The sequence below is a fragment of the Salmo trutta genome, chromosome 10 (genome assembly GCF_901001165.1).
Source record: "Salmo trutta chromosome 10, fSalTru1.1, whole genome shotgun sequence".
In the NCBI taxonomy this organism is placed as follows: domain Eukaryota; kingdom Metazoa; phylum Chordata; class Actinopteri; order Salmoniformes; family Salmonidae; genus Salmo; species Salmo trutta.
Window position 1 is genome coordinate 29,115,657 of NC_042966.1, and position 27,166 is coordinate 29,142,822.

The 27,166-nt window shown below is 44.0% G+C and overlaps 1 protein-coding gene across 2 annotated transcripts; it reads right to left on the minus strand.

Moving 5' to 3' along the window:
• Nucleotides 1-1,945: 1,945 nt before the first annotated feature.
• LOC115201539 (fibulin-7) lies at nt 1,946-26,364 on the minus strand. Of its 2 annotated transcripts, none has more exons than XM_029765250.1 (8): nt 25,938-26,364; nt 20,791-20,953; nt 17,541-17,717; nt 11,188-11,313; nt 10,665-10,871; nt 9,553-9,690; nt 4,157-4,295; nt 1,946-3,321 (listed from the first exon to the last, which is right to left on the minus strand). In XM_029765250.1, exons 1-8 carry the CDS (start codon nt 26,013-26,015, stop codon nt 2,949-2,951), a joined length of 1,401 nt encoding a protein of 466 aa, XP_029621110.1. In that variant the 5' UTR covers nt 26,016-26,364; the 3' UTR covers nt 1,946-2,948. The 2 variants fall into 2 exon arrangements, with proteins under 2 accessions (XP_029621110.1, XP_029621111.1); XM_029765251.1 differs by having other exon boundaries at nt 10,665-10,802; nt 25,938-26,354.
• Between the last annotated feature and the right edge of the window lie 802 nt (nt 26,365-27,166).

The following is a 27,166-nucleotide window of genomic DNA, read 5'->3' on the forward strand; positions in this document are numbered from 1 at the left end:
TAGTCTAGTGTGGTGGTTTAGTTATGTAGCCCAGTTATGTAGTCTAGTGTAGTGGTTTAGATATGTAGCCCAATTATGTAGTCTAGTGTGGTGGTTTAGTTATATAGCCCAGTTATGTAGTCTGGTGTAGTGGTTTAGTTATGTAGCCCAGTTATGTAGTCTAGTGTAGTGGTTTAGTTATATAGCCCAGTTATGTAGTCTAGTGTTTTGGTTTAGATATGTTGCCCAGTTATGTAGTCTACAGGGGTGGTTCTGGGGGGGGGGGGGGGGGGGGCAGTGCCCCTGTGATAACAATTTCGGACCCCCTTGTGGCCCCCCTAAATGTGGAGTATGAAATCATTTTTACATAACAAATTTTTGCTATCGTTCTTTTTTTACATCCGTTATTAGACAGTGGCAACGCGGAACACTAATGATTATGAACATGGTCTTTTGCCTGCAATGCAATGAAGAAAACGATATGACAACAATAGCGTCTAATGTAACTGGCCCCTCTAACTGGCCCCAGCTTGGCCCAGCCAGTTGAAATGGTCTAGAACCGCCACTGGTAGTCTAGTGTAGTGGTTTAGTTATGCAGCCCAGCCCAGTCAGTACTTAGCTTGGCTGACACGACACACGTCACTCACAGCGCAGGGAGAGTTGTGAGCACACTGGTCTAGAAAGGAGGCTATTTGTTAATGCAATATTCACTCAGAAATAGAGTGACGTGTTTGTTTGGTTCTCTCAAATGTGTTTTTTTACTCTGGGGTTGAGACCTCTCATTGTTTGGATTTGAAAATCCAAGCGTGTAATAGAAGGGGGTGGCGCTCGGGGGCTGTGTGTGGCTGTGCATGTGGGTGTTTGAGTGAGAAGGACACAGAGAGCCAACCAGTAAAAGTACATTATCGATGCATTGTGCCGACAACATCAAAGAGCCATTCCAGACTCTGAAGTCAGGAGGACTTGGAGAGTTAGGTGTTATGCAGACTAGTCAGCACTCTCCTCTCCAACTGTCTCCAGCAATATCCCCATGCTCTGAACTTTTACAAAACATGTGTGCATCATCAAACAGCCCAAGCAAACAGCTTCAAACGAGGACAGCAAGCTGAGAGCAGGAGGCATGTTACTAATAATTATAAAAGGAAGTCTTGAGTTGGCCATTAAAGAGCATTGTCATTTTGAGTCAGGGGTGTAGTGCGTATACGAATATGGCATGTTTATCTCTTTTCTCTCTCCCCCACCCTTCCATCCCTCCACCCTGGAAGCTTGCGGTTCTTTTGATTTTCTTTATTGCAATTTAATCCCTGGGACGGGCGGAGATGGGAGTGGAGGAGTGGCGAAAGACAGAGTAAGAAAGACAGAGTAAGAAAGACGAGAGAGAAAGGACATGTGGTGAACATTACGCCCCCCCCTCTCAGACAAATATATAATTGAAAAACACATTGAGGTATATCTTTCATTTCCTGGTGGCTATTACTCCAGTCAAAATGAAAGCTCTGACCTGACATTCCTTTGGTTCTAATACTAATCAACAGTCCAGTATGTACAGGCTTTGACCTGCATTCTGGTCTGTACTGCCAATGTTCTTTCCTGATAAACATATTTTTTCTCTATCTGATCAATTCTATTTTAAACCTAAACATTGCTGATCATATTACTGATCACTTTCCTCACTGTATACTGTATTTTGGGATAGGGACATGGGCTGATCACTTTCCTCACTGTATACTGTATTTTGGGATAGGGACATGGGCTGATCACTTTCCTCACTGTATACTGTATTTTGGGATAGGGACATGGGCTGATCACTTTCCTCACTGTATACTGTATTTTGGGATAGGGACATGGGCTGATCACTTTCCTCACTGTATACTGTATTTTGGGATAGGGACATGGGCTGATCACTTTCCTCACTGTATGCTGTATTTTGGGATAGGGACATGGGCTGCAAATCAGAACAAACTAGTAGTGTAGGACTGTCTTTATTTTATGTATGGAGAAATAGTTATGTGCAATAATAATGACTTATTAAAACATTAGATGGCTGATATATTGTACACTGCATTGGCAAGGCTTCCAAATCACTGTAGTTACCATGTAATAATTACATCATATCTTAATTACATACTGAATTTGAGCATAGTGGAAATATGTCCAAGTACAATATTAATGTTTCTATTGTAAAAAAAATAAAAAATAATTAATAAAAAAACTCTTAATTGTTCTAAGTGTTTAGGTCCTATAATCACGAAGCAAGCCAGTAATTTTTTTTTTTTTTTAAATCGGTGTAAATTATAAAAATTGTAAAAGCACAATGCATTGAATCACTGAGTATGTAACAATAAACAACAGCAACAAAATATTCAGATAAATCAGAGCCATGTTATACAGGGTGTGCATCCCAAATGGCACCCCATTCCCTACATAGTGCACAAATAAGTTGTGCACTTAATAGGAAATAGGGTGCCACTTTGGACGCAGACATGGGTTCATGTCTCTTAAAGGACTACTCTGTGATATTTACAGCCGTTTTTGATCATCAGCTTTAAATGAAAACTAAGTGGAGTAAATGAAGGAGTGGGCCTTGAAACAGATCTAGCCAATGGCATTGCACATACATGACCGCCACCTCTGGTCACTATGGCAACCCCAGGGCCCAACTCCTGAGCGAATGAAAGAAAAATAATATTACCATTCCATTACCACTTTGTTTCACAAATGTTTACTCGCTCACATTCATTAACTCACTCAATCAACCATTCATTCATTTCAGTTACATCCTCACTAATATACTTTATAGTCAATGGCAGTCCAAACAATTCTGCCTGTCCCTCTCATTTTCTTTTAACTTCTCCCTCTGTCCTTTTCACTCGTTTCTCCCTCCATCCCTCTGTCCATTGCTCTTCTTTTTCTCCTCCTTCCTTCTGTCCCTCTCACTCGCTCCTCTGTCCTCTGTCTGTCCATCCTCCTCAGAAGTCATACGCCGACACAAGAACATGCACCTTCGCCACATGCTTAGCCTGGAAGGTGCGCTCACTATACTCTGACATATCCACATCAACGCTGATATCCTGCGGTCCTCGTAACCCCTGAACCAGGATCAGTTCACCCGTCTGGCGGTCCGACCTTTGCATCACAAACATCCCGCGGCTGTTGCCCCCGACGATGCCGAATCGCAGGCTGTCGGGGCCGGGGCGGCCAGGGGCGGCTGCGGTCGCCATGCGGAACAGGGTAGCCGGGGTCTGGAGGTTGGAGGGGAGGGAGAGGTAGTGGAAGGAGACCGTCTTAGGAGCCAGGTGACAGGAACGACTCTCCATAGGGCAGGGGTTCCTCTCACACTGACTGTGGGGGAGAAGAGAGATGTTGATATCATTTTAAGAGCGATAGGCTCTAGTGACATGAACATACACATGTGTACACAGCACACAGAATCAAACGCACACAATCTGGTACCATCATTTACAAACAGAGAACAATTCATTCCTTTCCCCGTTAGTACTCGGTCAAGCATCCCTGGTCAAAGTGTTTGAAATAAGAGACACAATGTTTCAGTCCTGATTCATTTTGTATGAAGAAACTGTATTGTTTTGAGATTTTTTTACTACCATACTTTGTTTAAGTCGTACTGGTCTGGTTTTATGAGTATTCCTATGAGACACATGCCTTCCAGTGACTGTGTTTGTTTCCCTAAAACATAACAATTGAATAAGTATGCAGAGGATACACTGTATATCTGGCTATCCCTCTAGATTGGAAACTTAATACTTTTCAAAACTAAAACGCTCCTTTAATTAGCTGCAGAGTGGACAATATTATCATTGGATTTTAGAAGAAAGCCGTCTGTCTCTTGAGAATAGTGGATCTATCCCGGGATTAAGAATAACACACACACACACACACACACACACACACACACACACACACACACACACACACACACACACACACACACACACACACACACACACACACACACACACACACACACACACACACACACACACACACACACACACACACACACACACACACACCCTGGCTGGATCCACCGCCACCTCCTTCTGAATTGGTGGAATGCCTACAGTAGGAATACTGGGGGTCTGACCAATTATTCTACTGCTGGGGGAGGAATAATACACACACAAACACCAGGGGGTGTCTATCTGTATCTACTTACAAGGGAGACGTCTTGACGTAGCTGATGTTGCCGTGTGATCGGGGACACTCCGGGCTCACACACTGGAAACCTCCTCCTGTGTTGATACATGTTGTTCCTCTACTGCAGTTGTGCTGCTGGGTCAGACACTCATCCACATCTGGAGGACAACATGAGAAGGGGATGAAAGAGAGGGCGAGAGATGAGAGAGGGAGAGGGAAGAGAGAAAGAGGGGAAGGAGAGAGTAAGAGAGGGCAAGAGAGAGAAAGAAGAGAGCAAGGGAAGTGAGAGAGAGAGAGAGAAAGAGAGAGGGGGGTTGGGACAGAGAGGAAGAAAGGGAGAACGAGAGAATAAATTAAACAGAGAAATAAAGATGGAGACGTCCAGCCTCTGACCCGCCCGACAGGCTCCCTGCTTCGTGGTTAGTGTCGTCTGGGCTGGCAGGCAGGAGGGCTAGACTAGAGGACTGTGGGACTGACTGTTTATTTGGTTGTTCAGTTTAGTCTCCCCAAAACGACTCGTCTCACATCCTGGATCAAGACATTCCTTATGGTCTGTTCTGCTGGGAAGTAGTGAGGTCATCTGCTCTTCCACTGGCCAGAAGTGAAGGTAACGCTTCATAAGCTACAGGGGAGTTGATGAAACTGGACTGGGGAGAAGAGACTATGGTCAGGCCAAAGACTGGGCACTGGACACATCCACAGAAATACATACAGCCACCAGCCTCCTCTTTCTCTTTTGCTCTCTCGCTCTCTCCCTCCCTCCTCTCTTCCTTTCAAAGGGCCTCCATCCATAGCTAAGCTAACACACTGCAGAGCAATACCTCCCTCCACCACCATCACCCTTCCTTTCCAAAGACCTCTGAAGCTAAACCAACCATGAAAATGTTTGTTTATCCCTTCTCTTCATCCCTCCATTCCCTCACCTCTCTCCTCCATTCTCTCATTCCACCTTTATTAGACCTCCATAGCTAAACCATGATGTTTGTTTATTCATCCTTCCCTTTTTCTCTTTATCCGTCTGTCACCCCCCTCCATTCCCTCATTTCACCTTTATTAATGTACTGCAAAGCCCCACAACCCCACCAGCCCCATTATACAGAGACAGGACCCAGGCTGTGTCTAGCTGAGTCATTCCTACAATGCGCTGCCTTTTCTGTTCCCAGGAAATATTGTGTAAAATGTAGATTTCAAAAGGCTTTAAATATAAGGTCACGTGTCCTTTACCTTAAAAACAGAAAAATATGGATCTTGGAAAGGAATTTTATGCATTTTGAACACTTTTTTCAGTGGATGTAGGTGTTTTACCATGTTCCCATGACCCTGGGTGTTATTAAACAACTTCTACGAGAAATACAAGCTATAAATTATTTAAATATATTTCAAATCTTTCTTCATTATTTTATAGTCTCAGTTAAAATCTCTCTCATGAAAACGTTTTTTTCATTATTGTATTTTTTATTATTGTATTTTTTATTATTATATTTAACATTTTCTGTGTGACCCTGATATCACTTCCCACCCTGTTAGTTTGTAGTAATTATCATTTAGAAGACAGACCCTTCCCACAATGACATCACGTTCACAAATTGCCATCATTTTTGGGTTGGAATATCAATGGAGCAAAGCTAAACAAAACTAAACAATCGGTTTTATCTATTTTTCATGATGCTAGTCTGTTTGTCTCACTCATACATTTCCAGCCTGTTAGCGTAAATTATAGAGAAAATATGTCACATTTCAACATGTAAAAATACATTTAGAAGTTAAAATCATCTTCAAGTGCTTACCATTATGCTAGCTTAAAGTAAAGATTCTGCCATTTTGAATGTTATATTGCTTTTGTGTATCTCTGCGCGATGTTCTATCGATTCCCTGGGTCATTTCATGTTTCAATGTGTATCTGAGATATTGCTGTTCAAGCATTGCGATAAAGCCATTCTCACTACTCTAGAAGTTAGGAATACGACATTTAGATCGCAAAACGTATATCATAAATGTCAGTACCGGCCGATGTCATAACGTAGGAGGTTGTCTTCTCTCAAATGAGCCATTGATCATATTTTTAGCGATATTCCTACCTTGAGAAAGGTGTAATTTAACCGAGGGTCTGCTTCTTCAGTCCAGGGTGAGGCACATCGATCTGCAGGTTGAACATGGTGAGCTTGTAGACTCCTAAATTGATAGTGCAGTTTGTTTAGGCGATTTTACAGCTATCTAGCTACTTCACGTGCTGATATTGACTTTGGTATTATTGTGCGTAGCTACGGTTGCTAGCCAGTCAGCCCATAGAGAGAGCATTGCATTGTGGGTTTTGTAGTCAACTTGAGCTGCAATAGATTTCGACAACAATTTTCACATTTTATTTAACCAGGCATGTCAGTTAAGAACAAATTTGTATTTATAATGACGGCCTATCCCAGCCAAACCCAGACGACGCTGGGCCAATTGTGCTCTGCCCTATGGGACTCCCAATCACAGCCGGTTGTGATACAGCCTGGAATCAAACCAGGGTCTGTAGTGTCACCTCTAGCGCTGAGATGCAGTGCCTTAGATCGCTGCGTCACTCGCCACTTGCTACCAACTTTACTATAACGACAAAATGAAACATTTGTTGACAAAAAATATTGTAAATTATAGGAATGAGTGGTTTTGGGTGGATTTTTCCTTTAATCTCAATCACCCACAGAAATATGGCTAATTTAGGCTCCAAATTTCCATCCTGTTAGGACTATGCAATGACTGTTTGGTATTATGCACCTAGAGATTTAAGTGCCTGAGCTTGACCAATATGTTTTTCTGAAAGTCCTTTTTCTGATAGTATATTAAACAAATGAAAAATATATAGGCTACTTTTTTCCCCAAAAGGTATGTGGTCCAAAAGGCTATAGATGGTATGAAAGACACAGCCATCAAATCCTTGCTTCTGCTATATTCCATCGTTGTTTACTCAATTCCTCTCAAAGCACAAGGAAGCAAGGACACAAGGATTTGACAGCTAACGTTTTCAGCCCCAGTCTGGCCCTCCCTGCTTGTAGCTTTGTAGTTATAAGCCCAGCTCTGCAGCTCCATGCATAGCGCCACAGCCAGAAACCCATGGAAATGAATGGGCCATTGTCCTCCATCCCCTCCTACTAGAAGTCTTCACCGGTCCAAAAAGCTGGATCCGTGGCTTTCCCACCCGACCCGATATATATATATATATTAAATGGAGACCAGTTCTGAACTAAACCAAGTACAGTCACACCCATTCAGAAAAGCACAGTGGAAAATAGACCCGTGCTGTTTGGGATTCAACTGACCCATTCAAATCCTGAGCAAAAGAGAGAGAGAAAGACACCTCCAACTCGGCGCTGCCAGCGCCATCAATAAACAAGCGATATTGGCCAAATGATCCACAGTTATTTGTCCTTAAAAACTGCCTATAACAAACTGCCTATACAAAAAACAATTAGCTGTATTTCGATAGTAGTATTTTGTTTTATAAATAAATGAAAGGTAGAAAATTGCATCAAACCTGAATAGCGAGTTGCATACAGCCATGCGAACGTTTTTCTCATCTTCGTCCACTACAAAATCCAAACTTGTCCCCGAGGACTTTCCCCTTTTCGGCTTCTTTTCACTATACTGAACATTTTATTCAATGAAAAAGGACTCCATCTTCGCAATCAACAGTAGCCTAGGCCAAGGCTCCTTTCACTCGCTCTCTCTCTCTCCTCAGCAGCAGGCGCACTTGAGGCGGGCAGCCTGAACCAGTTTCAGTTGAATATAAGCTGTATGTTTTATTGAGTTGCAATTGGCTGGCACAGATAACAAACTCGCGCAGATCTCATCACACACTAGACCCAAACTGTTACAGACCTTTATCCATCCTGCCCTGCCTTTCTAAAGTCTTTGAAAGCCAAGTTAATAAACAGATCACTGACCATTTCGAATCCCACGGTACCTTCTCCGCTGTGCAATCTGGTTTCCGAGCTGGTCACGAGTGCACCTCAGCCACGCTCAAGGTACTAAACAATATCATAACCGCCATCGATAAAAGACAGTACTGTGCAGCCGTCTTCATCGACCTGGCCAAGGCTTTCGACTCTGTCAATCACCGTATTCTTATCGGCAGACTCAATAGCCTTGGTTTCTCAAAGGACTGCCTCACCTGGTTCACCAATTACTTGGCAGACAGAGTTCAGTGTGTAAAATCGGAGGGCCTGTTGTCCGGACCTCTGGCAGTCTCTATGGGGGTACCACAGGGTTCAATTCTCGGGAAGACTCTTTTCTCTGTATATATCAACGATGTCGCTCTTGCTGCGGGTGATTCCCTGATCCACCTCTACGCAGACGACACCATTCTGTACACATCTGGCCCTTCTTTGGACACTGTGTTAACTAACCTCCAAACGAGCTTCAATGCCATACAACACTCCTGCTGTGGCCTCCAACTGCTCTTAAACACTAGCAAAACCAAATGCATGTTTTTCAACCGTTCGCTGCCCGCACCCGCCCGCCCGACTAGCATCACTACTCTGGACGGTTCTGACCTAGAATACGTGGACAACTACAAATACCTAGGTGTCTGGCTAGACTGTAAACTCTCCTTCCAGACTCATATCAAACATCTCCAATCCAAAATCAAATCTAGAATCGGCTTCCTATTTCGCAACAAAGCCTCCTTCACTCACGCCGCCAAACTTACCTTAGTAAAACTGACTATCCTACCAATCCTCGACTTCGGCGATGTCAGCTACAAAATAGCTTCCAATACTCTACTCAGCAAATTGGATGCAATCTATCACAGTGCCATCCGTTTTGTTAACAAAACGCCTTATACCACCCACCACTGCGACTTGCATGCTCTCGTCGGCTGGCCCTCGCTACATATTCGTCGCCAGACCCACTGGCTCCAGGTCATCTATAAGTCTATGCTAGGTAAAGCTCCGCCTTATCTCAGCTCACTGGTCATGATAACAACACCCACCCGTAGCACGCGCTCCAGCAGGTATATCTCACTGGTCGTCCCCAAAGCCAACACCTCCTTTGGCCGCCTTTCCTTCCAGTTCTCTGCTGCTAGTGACTGGAACGAATTGCAAAAATCACTGAAGCTGGAGACTTACATTTCCCTCAGTAACTTTAAACATCAGCTATCTGAGCAGCTAACTGATCGCTGCAGCTGTACATAGTCCATCTGTAAATAGCCCACCCAATCTACCTACCTCATCCCCATATTGTTTTTATTTACTTTTTATTTACTTTACCTTCTACCCTCCCTACAGCCCTCCATTCCCTCCTACCCCCCCTTCCACCCTCCATCCCTCCATTCCCTTCTACCCTCTCTTCTGCCCGCATCCCTCCATCCCCTCCTACCCTCCCTTCCCCCCTCCATCCCCTCCTATCCTCCCACTCTCCTACCCTCCTGTCACTCACCCTCACAGCTCCTTCCATCAGGCAGCAGCTTGTAGCCTCTGGGGCAGGAGCATTGGTAGGAGCCTGGCACGTTGACACACTCATACACACACAGCTTGCCCCCCTGGTCCAGCCGGTACACCTCACACTCGTTCACATCTGGGAGGAGAGAGAGAGGAGGGGGGAGAGTGGTTTTATTTGACCCCTGAAGTTTTCTGAGCAAAAAAAACAACATTTATTTATTTTCATGGTTAGACATAAAATATTGTAAAACACCAGAAAATCAGCTCCAAGTGATTTTAATTTTGGATATCTGTTCCCAAGTATTCCCAAATATAATAGAGATACGTGATTTAAAAAAAATGTAAGCAAGGTTTGAAATTATTGTTTTAGTCAAATATTGTATATCAGTCTACAAATTATTTGTAATTATGTTCCAGCCCCCCGACCATCCGCTCAAGAAAAAAATGGCCCGAGGCTGAAAGCAGTTGATGATCCCTTCCCTAGAGTCATATATTTACAAGGATCGAGACAGGAATAGAGGATAGAAGGATAGAAAGAGAGGAATAGGTGGAAGGATAGAGAGGGATACAGTAGGTAGAAGGATTTGAGCTAAAGGGCAAGAGGCCCTCTGTCCAATCTCTCATCTGTTATGTCTGGCTGTCTGGGATGGGGTAAGGAGAGAGTTGTTTAATGCCTAATTAAGAGTTAGGGACCAATAACATGACATCTCTGCAACAGCACAAGAGATGGAAATGGGTGCTCCAGGGTCTAGACACATAAACTATGGACATTGCAGCCATGTCAAGCAGCAGACCTGGGTTCAAACAGTATTTGTTATCTTTCAAATAGGAAGGTGGAGATATCGCCACCATATTGCTTATAACTATCCAATCCTCTCAGGTCCTAACTAGTGTTTAGTGGGTAGGGGCTAGATGCTAGGGGTTGTTTCTGGAAAAGGCCAGTCTTTCCCTGGCAGATGGAGTTGTCCGAGGTGCCATTCATATGAAACACAGGATCACAGCGTTGGGCTCTGTCCACTTTGGCATAGCCTCATTAAACCAGACTGAATCAAACTAACCTGGCTAACATAACCAAACTAACCAGGCTAGATCACTGTCTGACTGTCTCACCCTGGCAGATGCTGTTGTCCGAGGTGCCACTCATGTGAAAGCCAGCGTCGCAGCTACAGTGTTGGGCTCTGTCCACCTTGGCACAGCGGGGTCGTCGGCTAAACGCAGGGTCGTTCATGACGCTCCACTCAGGTGGCGCTGAACGCGAGAGAGGGAGAGGGAGGAGCTTAAACTTCGCCCGGCGGCCCGGAGAGGGCCTGTGCACCACTGGACAACGCAACCACAACCACGCACAAAAAGCACAGGCACAAATACAACCACAGCACAACCACAACCCAACCATGCAGACGTACATGACAATACATGGACAAACAACAAAGACAAGGACAGACACGTATCAAGGACTTGACAACACATACACCGACATAACACAACACATACAACAATGCACAGATATACACAAATACAATATGTACAACAGAACATCATATGTGAGATAGTAACAAATAGCAATGTCATGCGATTCTCTAGGTCCTATGTCCTATGGTAGGGTCTTAGGTGTATGAAGTCTGGTACTGCTGACCCGTCTGTGTCTGGTGCTGACAGTTGGATCCACTCCAGCTCTGTGGACAGGTGCACTTGTATTGGTTGACTCCCTCTACACAGGTCCCTCCGTTCTGGCATGGGTTGCTGGAGCACTCACTCACATCTATGGACATAAGGGAGACGTGAAAGAATGAAAGATTTCCCTGACCAAGATGGCTGCCCTGTAGTCACATTGCCTGGAAAGACAATGTCAATTCTAGTGTTCTATTTAATTCTGTGGTTGACACTGTTCTAAATACATACATCATGTCTCACACATGAATGAGCATACTGTTAGCTCTATACTTGTCTTAGTCCCATCTAGGGGCTGTAGGTCTGCTCTCTGTCCAGGGGATGAGTGATACCTAATACAGTAGATTTAGACCAGACTAACCTGGTAGCATCATTTACAGACAGAGGACAATTCATTTGCTTCCCCGTCAATTCTCCCCTTCAAGTCTCCAGCCTCACCGTTCAAAGTGCTTGAAATGAGAGATGAAATGTTTCAGTCCTGATTCATACTGTATAAAGAAGTGGTGGTGTTTGAGCTAAATGGACTTGCATAGATGGGGAATGGATGGATGGTGAGTTGGGGGGTTGTTGGCAAATGAGCATGATGAACAAAGTTCTCCAGAGACCGTTGGCATGGTTTTATTAGCATTATGGTTTTAATGGTTTTATAACGGTTTTAATTCTTGTAGAATTGTAATGTTAGGAGGCACATGCCTTCCACTGACTCCAAGAGTCTGTGTGTTTATGTAACTGCTTATAACAAGTGAAAAACTCCCTAGAAGAGGTTTGTACCGATTTTGTACTTATAAACATGGAGAAAAGGTTATTCTTCAAACGTGGATCTTAATCCATAACAACAAAAATGCTTCTTCATTTGGCTGCAGTGGACAATGTTATCATTGGAAATTAGAAGAAAGCCGTCTGTCTCTTGAGAGTAGTGGCTCTATCACGGGATTAAGAATAATACACACACACACACACACACACACACACACACACACACACACACACACACACACACACACACACACACACACACACACACACACACACACACACACACACACACACACACACACACACCCTACTCTACCCTCATCCCCCCTCCCTGTATCCACCATCACATCTCTCTGAATTGGTGGACTGCCTGGAGCAGGAGTACTGGGGGTTTGACACATTTTTGTGGATCCTTTGTTCGAACTTTCAGAGGCAGCCCCATTCATCCCGGGTGCTACACCAAAAGGTTGATGCCGGAGAAGAGGGAACAGAAGTGGGGTTCTAGTCAGACTCAGGCGGCGAGCAAACCATCAACATTCAGTTCCTGGACAATAAAGTAGATGCGCTCAGGGCGAGGATCTCCTTCCAGAGAGACATAAGGGACTGTAACATACTCTTGATTTCTTTCTTTTTGTGTGTGTTTACTTGTTTGATATTTTACTGCGTTGTTAAGAGCTAGTAACATAAGCGTTTCGCTGCACCCGCTTTAACATCTTCTAAACTGTGTACCTCGAACAATAAACTTTGATTAGATTTTTCTTCTGCTAGGGGGAGGAATAACACACACACATCCCATTCAGGGTGACCTTGTTTGAGCTGGAGCAGCCCCTGAAAGCCAGACTGAAAGAGAGAAGGCAGCCCATCCCGTGAGCCCGCCGGCTGGCCAACTAAAGGGGTACCAAGCCTCACATAAACAGATAAGTGGATCAGAAGAAAAGGCCCATTCTTCATTGTGGCTGGAGCTCAGAGCCCTCACTGAATGAACCCCTCGTTAAAGTGGCATTAAATGTCTCGGAGGACACAAAAAACACCTGTACTAGACTGCATTCCGGAGGTGGGCGCATTCCCCTATTCCCCTTCCCCTCTCCATGCTGCTGCTATTCCCCCATAATAACGACTACGTCACAAATGGCATTATATTCTCTATGTAGTGCAATTTTGACCAGGGCCCATAAGTAGTGCACAACACAGATAATATGATGTAATTTGGGATGCAGTCCAGGATTGGCAGCAGGGCTACTGTAAGATTACTAGCCCCTTCTCTTTTTTCTGTTCCTCTCTTAAGTCTCTTTGTCCAGGGGTTGCAGGAGGCAGAGGTTAAGTTCATCCATGCTGTTCCTCTCTTCAGTCTCTTTGTCCAGGGGTTGCAGGAGGCAGAGGTTAAGTTCATCCATGCTGTTCCTCTCTTCAGTCTCTTTGTCCAGGGGTTGCAGGAGGCAGAGGTTAAGTTCACCCATGCTGTTCCTCTCTTCAGTCTCTTTGTCCAGGGGTAGCAGGAGGCAGAGGTTAAGTTCATCCATGCTGTTCCTCTCTTCAGTCTCTTTGTCCAGGGGTTGCAGGAGGCAGAGGTTAAGTTCATCCATGCTGTTCCTCTCTTCAGTCTCTGTCCAGGGGTTGCAGGAGGCAGAGGTTAAGTTCATCCATGCTGTTCCTCTCTTCAGTCTCTTTGTCCAGGGGTTGCAGGAGGCAGAGGTTAAGTTCATCCATGCTGTTCCTCTCTTCAGTCTCTTTGTCCAGGGGTTGCAGGAGGCAGAGGTTAAGTTCATCCATGCTGCACGCACATATTTCATTACAGCACCACGGCCCATGGTCTAATAGCAGCAACTATGTTAAGCATGCTATTGATGGCTCACATCTCTGCCAGTCCGGCCATCGCTATTGGCACTAGCCGAGACATTCCAAGGTGCATTCCAAATGGCACCCTATTCACATAGGTCTCTGGTCAAACGTAGTGCACTAAATAGGCAATAGGGAGCCATTTGAGACACATACCAAGTGGTACAGTCAGTTCAGTCAATGTGTGCTTAGGTCTCAAAGGAGACGGTGATGTTGATGTTTAAAACGACCAGGAAAAGACCCGACTTGCACAATATCATCTCTGTGGATGGGTTCTAAAGGGGGTAGTCCTATACATATATAAGATGTCTAAATTTAGAGTTGGGGTTTAAAAAAGCACTATTGAGAGAGAGAGGATAAAAAATGTAAAATATGTGGGAAAGGAGTTTAAGAATATCCCAGGGAGTGAAATAGGTCTGTACATCTGTACCTGTCCTGTGGTCAAGTGGCCCCGGGGAAGGCAAATAAACGCCATGGGATTAGGAGAGGAGTCAAAATACAGTTAACCCTCAGAGGCAAAGACCTACCTCTTTCCCTCTTTCATTTTTTCCCTCCCTCTCCCTCTAGCTATCCCTCTATAGCACTCTCGTTCAAAATACAGTTAGCCCACAGAGCTAAAGACCGAGGGACTGTGCCCTCCTTCTATCCTCATTTCTCATTCCCTCTCTATCTATCCCTCTCCCTTTCTCTCGCTCTATCTATCCCTCTCCCTCTCTCTCCCTCTATCTATCCCTCTCTCTCTCCCTTTCTCTCCTTTTCTCTCCCTCCCTCTCTCTCGCTCTCTCTCCCTCCCTCTATCTATCTCTCCCCCTCTATCTATCCCTCTCTCTCCCTCTATCTATCCCTCTCCCTCTATCTATCCCTCTCCCTTTCTCTCGCTCTATCTATCCCTCTCCCTCTCTCTCCCTCTATCTATCCCTCTCTCTCCCTCTATCTATCCCTCTCCCTTTCTCTCGCTCTATCTATCCCTCTCCCTCTCTCTCCCTCTATCTATCCCTCTCTCTCCCTCTATCTATCCCTCTCTCTCTCCCTTTCTCTCCTTTTCTCTCCCTCCCTCTCTCTCGCTCTCTCTCCCTCCCTCTATCTATCTCTCTCCCTCCCTCTATCTATCTCTCTCCCTCTCTCTCCCTCTAAATATCCCTCTCCCTCTATATATCCCTCTCCCTCTCTCTCCCTCTATCTATCCCTCTCCCTCTATCTATCCCTCTGCCTCTATCTATCCCTCTCCCTCGCTCTCTCTCCCTCTCCCTTTATCTATCTCTCTCCCTCTCTCTATCTATCCCTCTCCCTCCCTCTATATATCTCTCTCCCTCCCTCTCCCTATCTATCCCTCTCCCTCTCCCTCTATCTATCTCTCTCCCTCTATCTCCCTCTCTCTCTCTATCTATCCCTCTCCCTCCCTCTCTCCCTCCCTCTATCTCCCTCTATATATCCCTCTCTATCTATCTCTCTCCCTCTCCCTCCCTCTATCTATCTCTCTCCCTCGATCTCCCTCTCTCTCTATCTATCCTTCTCTCTCTCTCTATCTATCCCTCTCCCTCCCTCTCTCTATCTATCCCTCTCTATCTATCTCTCTCCCTCTCCCTCCCTCCCTCTATCTATCTCTCTCCCTCGATCTCCCTCTCTCTCTCTCTCTCTCCCTCTTATAGGTCAGGTATTTTTCACTCTGCACCTTTTCACTCTTCTCTCTTTTTCTGTCTTTCTCTCTCTTTTTCTCTATCTCCTTGTCTATCTCCCCCCTCTATCCCCCCCATCTCTTCCCCTTTCTTTCCTCATATTCTCTTCCTCTATCTCTCTTTATCTCTCTTTTCCTCTCTCTTTCTTTCCCTCTCTCTTCCTCTGTCATCAATCTTTACAAGTCTTCAGGGCCCTCTGTCTGAACAGACTACTCTAGATTCTAGAACAACAAAGGGTCTGGGTCGCAGACGCCAGATTTCTGTCCAGTAGTGTTCTTTTAACAAACTAAACAAGCTCAGTCAGTTCCTTACAGGAATGTCTGTCTGTTAACTCTTCAGTCTGTCTCAATTTATTTATTTTTTGCTCAACGCTGAGTAGTTGAGGGTGCACTGTCTGGCACAACCCAATAATTAATGCAGGGCTGGGTTAATTTCATTAGGTAGCAAATGAAAGAAAACAGACTGAAACAGAGAGGGACTACCTGGAATTGTCCAATGAAAAACTCAAATTTTTCGTGGCTAAACATTTTACATGGCATGCCCCAAAGAACACGGCCTAGATTTAATTTCAACTGTATTTTTGTAGCCACTGCAGCCACTCTGACCACAATTTTATCAGAAAATCTTCATAGGTCAAATTGTGAAGAACAGAATGGGAGTTTAAAGTGATAGTGATATCAGTAGTAAAAGCTAAGCACTAACAGGTGTATGGATGGATCGCCACTGTGCAGACACATACTTTGGAAACAAGGCTTCAATAGACCACCGCACTCTAATATAACATTAGCACGTGTTAAACATTTTGACCTGTAACCATCCCTCCTTACTCTTTACTAACACCTCTTCCCCCTCTCTGCTGCCCTCTCTGTCCCTTCCTCTGTCCCCCTCTCTGTCCCCCTCTCTGTCCCTTCCTCTGTCCCCCTCTCTATCCCTTCCTCTGTCCCCTCTCTGTCCCTTCCTCTGTCCCTTCCTCTGTCCCCCTCTCTGCTGCCCTCTGTCCCCCTCTCTGTCCCTTCCTCTGTCCCCCTCTCTGTCCCTTCCTCTGTCCCCCTCTCTGTCCCTTCCTCTGTCCCCCTCTCTGCTGCCCTCTGTCTCCCTCTCTGTCCCTTCCTCTGTCCCCCTCTCTGTCCCTTCCTCTGTCCCCCTCTCTGTCCCTTCCTCTGTCCCCTTCTCTGTCTACTTCTCTGTCCCCCTCTCTATCCCCCTCTCTGTCCCCCTCTCTGTCCCCTTCCCTGTCCCCCTCTCTGTCCCCCTCTCTGTCTCCCTCTCTGCCGCCCTCTCTGTCCCCTCTCTGTCCCCCTCTCTGTCCCCTTCTCTGTCCCCCACTCTGTCCCCCTCTCTATCCCCCTCTCTGTCCCCCTCTCTGTCTCCCTCTCTGCTTCCCTCTCTGTCCCCCTCTCTGTCCCCTTCTCTGTCCCCCACTCTGTCCCCTTCTCTGTCCCCTCTCTGCCACCCCCGTCCCCCTCTCTGTCCCCTCCCCTCTGCCCCCTCCTGTCCTCTCTGCCACCCCCCCCGTCCCCCTCTCTGTCCCCTCCCCTCTGCCCCCTCCTCCCCTCTCTACCACCCCCCCGTCCCCCTCTCTGTCCCCTCCCCTCTGCCCCCTCCTCCCCTCTCTGTCCTCCCCCTCTCTGCCCCCCCGACTGCTGATAAAAGGTATTTACAGTAATAGCAGTAAATTCCAGTGAGTTGTGAAGACAGAGTCCATGGCTGCAGCACTAGTGAAATAACAACAGGAGAAGAGGAGTGGTGTGACCTTTACAATTTACAGTGACTGGCTGCTGTAAACTAAAGTCATTTTAAAGAGGAACGTTTGTGTAGGAAATAGCAAAACTGCAATGTAATGTGTGAGATGGGCTCTGGTTTCAGGTGGACAGACAGACAGTGGACAGACACATTGGAACATTGTTACTAACTTACTGCCAAATAAAGATATGGTGGTGCAATGTGTGCGGGTCCCATCTCTTCAAGCTTTCCTCAGCCCTGCACCACCTAAAGTGATGTGTGTTTGACTATATTGCCCATTTGGACAGACAGACAGACAGTAATGTACCTTTACAGATAGTGTTGACACCACTCCAACTCCCGTTCTCTTGACACACACGTGTCCCGGGGCCCACCAGATGGTAACCATGGGAACAGGTGAAATGGACCTCATGACTGATGAAATACTTGGAGCCAAACTTCGTCCCATGGACAGGGGCTTCCAGGGAGGGGCATATAGAGGGAGCTGAGGTAGAGAGAGAAGAGGGAGGACAGAGGGAGGACAGAGGGAGGTAGAGGGGAGAGGGGGAGGAAGAGAGAAGGAGAGAGAAGTTTGTCACACATGTATGCATATGGTGCACCCAGCATCCTGTGGTATTTAGTGCCTTAGGACATACACATGTCAACTGGGTACTGTTGTTACTGTAGGACTCTAGGACCACTTCATGGGAAAAGACTGAGACAATGCCTCATTTCATCCAACAGATTACAGCTGCTAGCCGTTTTAGAGGCGAGGGGAAACCAACAATACCAGTTCTATAGCTAAATAAAACAGCTACTTGAAATAGTTCCCAACAAATTACCATTTTATTGAGAGAAACTAGGCCTACTACAAATGCATAAAGGATAAAATGGCAGCAATAATAGAAAAGAATCCCACAAATGTACAGAATTGAAAGCCAAGGTGTTGTAATTACCCACTGATCAAATGTTCCCTTCCTTTAACTGTACAAAAATATGCCTGAAAGATGAGGTATGTTGGTTATGTTTCAAAATGCTGATTCCTGCCATACCTGTGTTCTGGAGTTAGCCTACTACTTACAATTGAAAGCCAAGGTTTTAATGTAATTAGATCAGTATGTGCTTCTTTTCTAAGTCTGTATCTAAATAAAGAGGTTTGACCTCTAGTACAGTACAGCTTACGCTTTTGGGATAAACACCCCACACCCTGTCAATTGCATAATATTGTACCTACCAAAGTAAAATTGTATGGAAATACTGTAAGTAGTAGGCTAAATCCGATATAGAACACAGGCATGGCAGGAAGCAGCATTTTGATACATAACCAACATACCTCATCTTTCAGGGATATTTTTGTACAGTTAAACGCAGGAAATGTTCTTACTGTGCTTTCAATTTTCAACTAATTGAAAGCACAGTAAGAACATTCCCGTCATTTGACTGTACAAAAATATGCCTTCAAATATTTTTTTTTCTCCCAAAGATGATTGAAAGCACAGTCTTTTCACTGTCCCCAAATCCAGAACAAATTCAAGAAAGTGTACAGTATTATATAGAGTCATTATTGCACAGAAATCCGTTCCATCTCATATTGCAGAAAAATATATATGTAGTTCTGTCGTTGAGCTGTTCTTGTTTGTCTCTTAATGTTCTGTATTATGTCATGTTTCCTGGTTTGTGTGGACCCCAGGAAGAGTAGCTGCTGCTTTTGCTACAGCTAATGCTTATCCTTATAAAATACCAAATACCAAAATACCCCACCCTTATGCATTAAAAAATTCAGGGGATTTTTTTAAAATCAAATTTAATGGGAGAATAAACACTGAGTGTACAAAACATTAAGAACACCTTCCTAATATTGAGTTGCAGAACATCCTCATTTCGTCGGGGCTTGGACTCTACAAGGTGTCGAAAGCGTTCCACATGGATGCTGGCCCATGTAGACTCCAATGGTTCCCACAGTTGTGTCAAGTTGGCTGGATGGTACACACAGGAAACTGTGTGAAAAACCCAGCTGCATTGCAGTTCTTGACACAAACCGGTGCGCCTGGCACCTACTACCGTACCCCGTTAAAAGGCACTTAATTTTTAGGTTTTACCAATTCACCCTCTGAATGGCACACATACACAATCCACGTCTCAATTGTCTCAAGGCTTAAAATCATTATTTAACCTGTCCCCTCCCCTTCATCTACACTGATTGAAGTGGATTTAACAAGTGACATCAATAAGGGATCATGTTTTTCACCTGGTTTCACATGGTCAGTCTATGTCCTGGAAAGAGCAGGTGTTCATAATGTTTTGTACCCTCACTGTAACTATACAACAACAGAAAGAGGAGAAGAGAAATCTTTAAAGTAATTGCAAGCACATGGCTAAACGGTGTCTAGTTTATTTTTGAGCAAAATAGAGAGAGAGGGGGGAGGGTTGTTCTATACCAATAAGAGCAGAGTTATCATCCAGGTGTCTGGTGCTAAACGACACAATTCCCCTTCCTGTCAGTCTCCTATTGAGTGCTCTGTGTGTACTGTAATGGTGCCAAACGACACAATTCCACTTCCTGTCAGTCTCCTATTGAGTGCTCGGTGTGTACTGTAAATGAGAGCATTCTCTCTCTTTCTCTCTCTCTCTCTCTCTCTCTCTTTCTCTCTTTTACTCTTTCTTTATCTCTCTCAATATAGCAGTTGATGAATGACTCTATTCATCCATTTTCACAGGAATTGAATAGAAAAAAATAGAATAGAATTGAAAATAATACAATAGAAGTTGCTATGGCTAAGTTTGATAGAAATCCCTGATAAGCCTAACTAGTTGTTTGGAAGAAAAACATTTGATCCAAAAGGACAGTGGTAACTACTAGAAGACCAACGATTTCCACATTGACCCAATACTGAGGTTTATCTACTAAAGGGTCAACATCAGGTCGAAGAGAGTTCACATGTCATTTAAGTGCTATGCAGAAGCTTGGGTTTCAGTGGGAAACTTTCAACTTTAAGCTAAACTTTCAAATCTAACTGTTTCCTTATTTTGTTGGTTTAGTGACCACAAAACCAGAAAGGGGGATGTGAATCCTATCAATGCACATTATGGTAAACAATACTGACATGGTAAACAATACAATAATTTCCCCAAAATCTAATGATGGTAGACCACACACTACTCCCTAGCCTCTAACACTCCTCCCCTTACCCTCTGGTTAGGATGTTATGTCTCTGCAGTAGAGCCACTCTTAAGGACAATGGAAGTAGGCCAGGCCAGGCCCAGGCTAGGGGACCTTTAGGCCTGGGCCTGGGCCTGGCTCTCTAAACAAGGTGCATAAATAGAGAAGAAAAAAGACAAGATTTCTGGTTTTAATAATAAAGAAGCATTTCTGAAATCTACTTCCATTATCCTTCAACGTGCTCCAATTTTCTCCTCTGTTGATGAATCATTCATCAGCTGCTATATTGAGGAGAGACAGCTAGAAAAAGAGAGCAAGATAGCGTAAAGAACCCCTAGGCTGATCTGTACATGGAGCTTGAGCTTGGTTTCAGGTGCTGCAGAGTGGTGGAGAATGGTTATACTCTCGGTCTACTCACCAGCTGACTGATCGGCCTGAGGCAACTTGGAGACAGAGTTCTGTAGGGTTGCCAGTTTGGACTTCATGATGCGTAGTCCCTCTGTGAACCTCATCTCCTGTCCCTTCAGAAACTTCTCCATCTGACGGAGAACACCAACCACCTGGTGTTTATCCATGCAGTTCTGGAGACAGAGAGACACATACACTACATGTTAATTGGGGAGGCCAGGCTTGTGGTAATAACTGGAGCGGAAACAGTGGAATGGTAGCAAATACATCAAACACATGGTTTCCATGGTTTCCAGGTGTTTGATGCCATTCCATTTGCTCTGTTCCGGCCATTATTATGAGCCAATCTGTGATGTTAACATAAGATATCATAAAGTTAAATACATGTATAACTGGTCTAACATGAAAACAACATGAAGAACATGGTTCTTGGTGGTGTTTGTCCATGCAGTTCTGGAAAACAATGAAGCACATACCAGTACAGACCTGGGAAATTAGAAACTAAGGAGTGTTGGCTTTCAGATTTACAAGCCACGACCTATTTTGTTCTTAGTCACACACATAACAAAATGTTAAAACAACAAGTATTTGAAGATATTAAACCATGTTTAATATAAATTTAATGGGAAGCATATAAATAAACCATGGGATTTGCACTATGACAGTATTATAACGCAATTAAAATGAGCAAGCTTCAATAAATCACAACTTCCAATAAAATCCACAAAATGTGTAATCGTCATAACATATGAGAAGAGGCAGGTATGATTTAACAAGCCAAGCGCAGCTGTGGTAGTTAATGACATCACCCGATCAACTCCAAGGCCACGTCCCAAATGGCACCCTATTCCCTATATAGTGCACTACTTTTGACCAGAGCACTATGGGCCTTGGTCCATGTAGTGCACTATATACACTCTTAGCAAAAAGGGTTCCAGAAGGGTTATTTGGCTGTCCCATAGGATAACCCTTTTTTGTTCCAGGTAGAACTCTTTTGGGTTCCACGTAGAACCCTAGTGTTCTACATGGAACCCAATAGGGTTCTACCTGGAACCAAAAGGGTTCTACCTGGAACCAAAATGGGTTCTTCAAAGGGTTCTCCTATGGGGACAGCCGAAAAACCCTTTCAGGTTCTAGATAGCACATTTTTTCTAAGAGTGTAGGGAAGAGGTTGCCATTTGGGATGCAGCCCAAATCCAACTTCAAAATGTCTGGTGGTGGGTGGGTTCTGTGATGGCTGTGGTTACAAATATTGACATTCCGCCAGTGTTCCCTAGCATTTCCAACAACCGTCGCCAAAACAAATCCCAATCCAATTTCATAGCTGCGCAGGTGTTTTCAACAAGACCAATAACATTTATATCATTGTAGTATTATTAGTGGTGGAAAAAGTACCCAACTGTCATACTTGAGTAAATGTATAGATACCTTAATAGAAAGTTACTTAAGTAAAAGTGAAAGTCAGCCAGTAAAATACTACTTGAGTAAAAGTCTAAAAGTATTTGGTTTTAAATATACTTAAGCATCAAAAGTAAATGTAATTGAAAAAAATATACTTAAGCATCAAAAGTAAAAGTATAAATCATTTTAAATTCCTTATATTAAGCAATGCAGATGGCATCATTTTCTTGTTTTTAAAATGTACGGATTGCCAGGCAGATCAGAACAGAGGCAGTAGGGAAGTGTGTGAATGTAACAATGTTCCTGTCCTGCTGAGCATTCAAAATGTAACGAGTACTTTTGGTTGTCAGGGAAAATGTATGGAGTAAAAAGTACAATATTTTCTTTGGGAATGTAGTGGAGTAAATGTAAAAGTGGTCAAAAATATAAATAGTAAAGTAAAGTACAGATACCCCAAAAACGACTTGTACTTTAAAGTATTCTTCCTTAAGTACTTTACACCACTGAGTATTATTACAGTAATGTAGCGACCTGGTTGTGAGTTCAGAGATCAAATAATAATAACATTCATATCATTGTGTTATTACTGTATTAGTATTATGACTGTGGCCTGCCACCTGGTCATGGAAGATTCAGAAATCATATCCTTTTATTAAGATTCAGATGTCATACACAGGATTCCTGAAAGAAAGAGCCTGACAACGACCTTTGGGTCAAAACAGTGCACCTGAAAGTTATTGGATGTACGTACACTACTTCTAAAGTAATACGCTTCTAGCCACAGCTGTCTCCACTAGCCCTCAAAAACCCTCCTCCCCCTGGTCCTGGTACTCAGTTGGAGGAACATGTGAGAGGCCGCCACACCATGCACCTCTCACTGTCTGTCTCTCTCCCTCTCTCTGTCTCCGCCCCCCTCTCTCTCTACCCCTCTCTCTCTCTCTCTCTCTCTCTACAACCTCCCTCTCTCTCCCTCTCTCCATTCTTCACTTTCTCCTTCTTCTCCAGTGTCAGACAATACAGCAGCTGGACCAAAGCTGTTTGACAGATGTCTGTCAGTGAGACCTCTGTCCAGAACCCTGGCCCTCTGTATATTTACATGGCAGGAAACACAGAGGTTGCATCCCAAATTACACCCTATTTCCTATATAGTGCAATACTTTTGACTGAGGTCAATGCAAAGTAATGCACTATATAGGGAATAGGGTGCCATTTGGGACACAACTACAGACTCCTTGGATAACAAACCCTGAATGGACCAGCTTTGTATTCAGCTTCAGCACATAGCCTGGATGCCATGAGCCCATGAGTTATTTGAGAGCAGGCTGTTGACAGATAAGCTCATTCCAAAGTCTCAGAGAACAGTGAAATAAATGGCTGTTTGCTAATCCTTTTCAATCATATTTAACAAGTCTGTAGAAAAGTGTAATTTCTCAGGTGAGGGCATACCTTACATACTTGAAATGACAATCAATGCCCACTGTGAGTACTGCAATAACTTTCCTAAACTTAAGCAGAACTGCCCTTATAAAGGTAAATTCTCAGAGGGGCATTGGCCAAGAGTATGCTTCAATAAGACTTCTTCCCTGTGCTCTTTTATTTTATTAGACGACTCTCCCCCAGGGTAAAGGGAAATGCCACTAACTGACACAGTAGTGGACTCATATCCATCCTAGCAACACACACAGACACACACACACAAACCAGGGCTCAGACTAAAAAATGTCCCTTGATGGCACCAGCCCATAATTTGTTCACACCCATATGAAATTGCAACGTCCCTCAATTGAAAACATTTGTATCATCTTATGAAGTAATTCATAGTGCTTTATTAAAACGTGTAACAGACTACTGAGATGCTATTCAAGAAGCACCTTGTTTCATCATCTTTCATGTTGTTATTCAAATAATTTTTATGTGCAACCTAATTCAGTGATTGTCTTGCATTTTGGGTTGACAATTATGCTATTGTGGTTCGATTTTACTGTTAAAATAGGGCTCCAGAATGTTCTGGTTGGTTTTTGTTCAATAGAGATGAATTTGCCTGCATCTTTATGAGCACTAATATCATAGGTTAACAGTATATTTGGGGATAAATCACCACATGAGTAAGTGGAAACTCAAAACACATTAGCTAGATTGCTGACTCTAAATATAATAACCACTGTTAGTAGCCATGTAAATATAACACAAAATGTTGAATATCCCCATAAACGTTGCAGTTGTAGCCTAGCGCCCATTAATGCCTTAGCAATCCCAATGGCCAATGTGTCACGCATGTCGTCTTCGTCTTCTGACGATAATGCGAAATCGTCATCTGAAAAGGTAGACCAATACGCAGCAGGTATGTGTATGCTCATCTTGTTAATTTATTAACTACAAAAAATGAACGTACAAAAAGAACAAAAACACGAGAACGAACGAACGACAACAACAACAACAACAACAACAACAAACAGTCTGGCAAAGCCTAAGGCTCAACACAGAACAATCACCCACGAATAACAAACAAACACACCCTAATATATGGGACTCTCAATCAAAGGCAGATAGACAACACCTGCCTTCAACTGAGAGTCCCAACCCCAATCAGCACAACATAGAAACACACTCACCAGACTACACATAGAAATACATAAACATAGAACATCAACCCAAAACCCCGGAAATACTAAATCAAACCGCCCTTTGAACACACACACCACCCTGAACTACATAAAACAAATACCCCCTGCCACGCCCTGACCAAACTACAAAACAATTAGCCTTATATACTGGCCAGGACGTGACACAATGCGCATTTTTCGCGCTCCGTAGGACTATAGCCAACCATATCACATATCTTGTTATGAGCTCAAAATTGAGAGCTGACACAGTTGAATAGCTGTTTCCCGCAATATGATTTGTTTTTATGTCATACAATCAGAACAGTCCACACAGCAGCAGGCCCCAGCGAAAGAGATAGAGGGGCAGGCAGACACTGTCATTACAGGAATCATGAGGATAATGAACTTTACTGTTTGACCAAATCATGGTTTTAGCCTTTTGAGAGAGGTGACCATGTAGAATGTGGAGTTCGCACTGATGCGAATGGTCCCAGTCTGGAGCCCTGCACACACACACACACACACACACACACACACACACACACGCGCGCACACACACACACGCGCGCGCGCACACACACACACACACACACACACACACACACACACACAGTGGACTGATATATATACATGGCTTGTTTTAGAATCCTGGACAAAGATGCCGAAAGGCGTCTAAGAGTCCGTGCTCATGGCTTCCCTCGTATAAACTTTCAATAGGTAATTTCCCTTGCTCAATGGGATATTTGTGTAATCCTGTAAGGACAGTCCTTGCTCATTTGTGATGAGGACATGGCCAATAATAGCCTACATGTTCAAATCATGGCTAAACCTTTTACATTGGAACATACCTGGGATGGATAGCAATTCCAAGTTATGGTTTGTTTTGTCTGAGGAAGAACATGAAGGACTACGTGTACAGTTAACAAAACACTGCAAGACATATTTATATACGTGTTAATGTAGCCTTATTTTCTGAGCGTAACATAAAGCTAATTAACTGTAGCCTATAGTAACTTTTGCAGCATGGGTTGTTGTTGAGGGAAAAAACTATAACTTTTCCAACAAAATAGTCTTAAAAATGACGCATCTCTACGTGTAATACGCATGTAGCCTACCACACAGACACAGATGATGAGGTGCGAAGACTACAAACCTGTCCGTCACCATGGCAAGTATGGATAGTTGTCAGACACAGAAAAAGCACACCGCTGCGCAGCATTGATAGTGCCATAACTTTAAATCCAACTGGATTGGTGTTGGAATGATGTCCGAATTTTTCTCCAAATGGTCAAACTTAGTCAGGTGTTTAAAGAATAGAAAACCAACGAACTCAACTTCGATTTCCAAAGCTCCTCCGCAGCGTTTGCGCAACTGAACTGGCAGTTTGTGGATTCAGGATGGGAACTAAGATGCTTCTCATCAGGTGCGAGCGACGGTTGGGATGCGGTGCGCCCCCGTGCCCGTCCGTGCGCTCTTGGTGAGAGTGAGCCTGAATCTACTGCTTAACCTAACTGAAAATGTAGACTTTGAAAAGCGATGGATGTACTAGGAATAATCCCTCCCACCAACACCCCAGTCGCGTTTCTCTCTCTCCCCAATGTTCTGTTCTTCTTCTCATTGGCTGTGTCGCCATTCCTAGACTCAGACCGAATAGAGCAAGCAACCATCTGTGAGTTCATGGGGTGGAACAAAACTATTGCCATGTGGGTTCTTATGACTGGGGATGTATTTATAGGCTATTTTTACAGTGATCAATTTACAGCAAGTCATTGCAGAAGTTGACTAGTGAGTTTGTAAACGTTACATTCACGTAAATGGGATGCTTTACCATTAGGCCTTAGGTTGGAATTATTTTTGATGAGGCCAAATCTGCCCTCCTGTGCCCCGGTTGCATGAATTCCTAGGAAAACATCAAGGGAATGGAGCAGGTAGACTCGCATCATAGCAGCTAAATTATTGTTTTTGTTATACCCCAGAAACATGGCAACCGGTTTTGATCGAACAACATAATATTGATTATAGAAGCTGCATGAAACAGGGCTTAAGTCTGTTTGTGATCACTTTGATTTATTATTTGGGTTGAAGCGACACACGCTGGCGGTACTTGGAACAATCTTTCTTGTGCGCGGATTTACCTAGAATTGACACACGGCCTAAATACGAGTTGTATTTACAATGGTGTTTGTCCTTCACTGGTTTCCTTTTCTTGTGGCATCAGGTCACGAATCTGGCTGCTGTGATGGCACACTGTAGTATTTCACCCAATAGATATGGGAGTTTAGGAAAATTGGATTTGTTTTAGAATTATTTGTGGGTCTGTGTAATCGGAGGGCAATAATATTGTCAGACACTTGCTAGGTTAGGAAGTGCAGCTCAGTTTCC